Below are 693 nucleotides of genomic sequence, written 5' to 3'. Positions count from 1 at the left end.
CATGCATGGCATCAGGGCGGGTGTAGGCAGTGCTCTGGGTCCCGATGTATGGGTGGTGGTGGTGGTGGTGGTGGTGGTGGGTATGGTGCCAGGGCTCGGGGCCACCCTGGTGCAGGTGGCTGTGCAGAGAGGCTGGTGCGTAGGGGTCAGCAGCAGCCAAGGGCAGCTCACTGTGGGCGGCAGCTGCCAGGGGGCTGCTCAGGGTGGCTGGGACCGAGGAAGGCTGGTACGTGCTGTTCCAGAAGGATGGTGGAAAGCTGCGCTGGCTCATTGGGAAGGAGCCATCTGAGTGAAGGAAGCAGAGGAGAAAGGAAAGACAGCAATGAGCATACCAAGTGAGCCCTGATCTCCTTTCCCTAGGTGTCTGCCCCTCCCTGGATACCCTCAAGCCAGTCCTTGTATTCCCTTTATCGCCTCCAAAACTGCCACACAGAGGAAATTGCTCCTGGTAAGTACAGATTCCTCTCTGGTTAAACATCCAACACACCTAGCCCAAGGCTTGTCCGTGAAGCTGGAACTGTTTGGTCCAGGTTTCTCTTAGTATGTATTTGGGGAAAAGACTGTTTCAAAGTGGGGAGCAACTGCATGAGATGCACCTAAGGGCCAGCTTGAATTTTCTAAATATCTGGGGGCTATTCCACATCTAATACACTAGATTTACACTTGTTTCTTGGGTATATCATCAATGTATTT

General features: G+C 53.7%; 1 protein-coding gene across 1 annotated transcript in view; it reads right to left on the bottom strand.

Moving 5' to 3' along the window:
- VGLL2 (vestigial-like family member 2) overlaps nt 1–285 on the bottom strand; it is a gene marked incomplete at its 5' end in the record, with an annotated part of 2,283 nt that extends 1,998 nt beyond the window's left edge. Inside the window, one exon of the mRNA XM_010134674.1 lies at nt 42–285. Coding sequence (XP_010132976.1) covers nt 42–285 — 244 coding nt within the window. The remainder of the gene's footprint in view (nt 1–41) is intronic.
- Nucleotides 286–693: the final 408 nt, after the last annotated feature.

The sequence above is a fragment of the Buceros rhinoceros genome, unplaced genomic scaffold (assembly GCF_000710305.1).
Source record: "Buceros rhinoceros silvestris isolate BGI_N320 unplaced genomic scaffold, ASM71030v1 scaffold19804, whole genome shotgun sequence".
NCBI classification, from domain to species: Eukaryota; Metazoa; Chordata; class Aves; order Bucerotiformes; family Bucerotidae; genus Buceros; species Buceros rhinoceros.
This window is presented reverse-complemented; position numbering and strand designations above follow the sequence as displayed.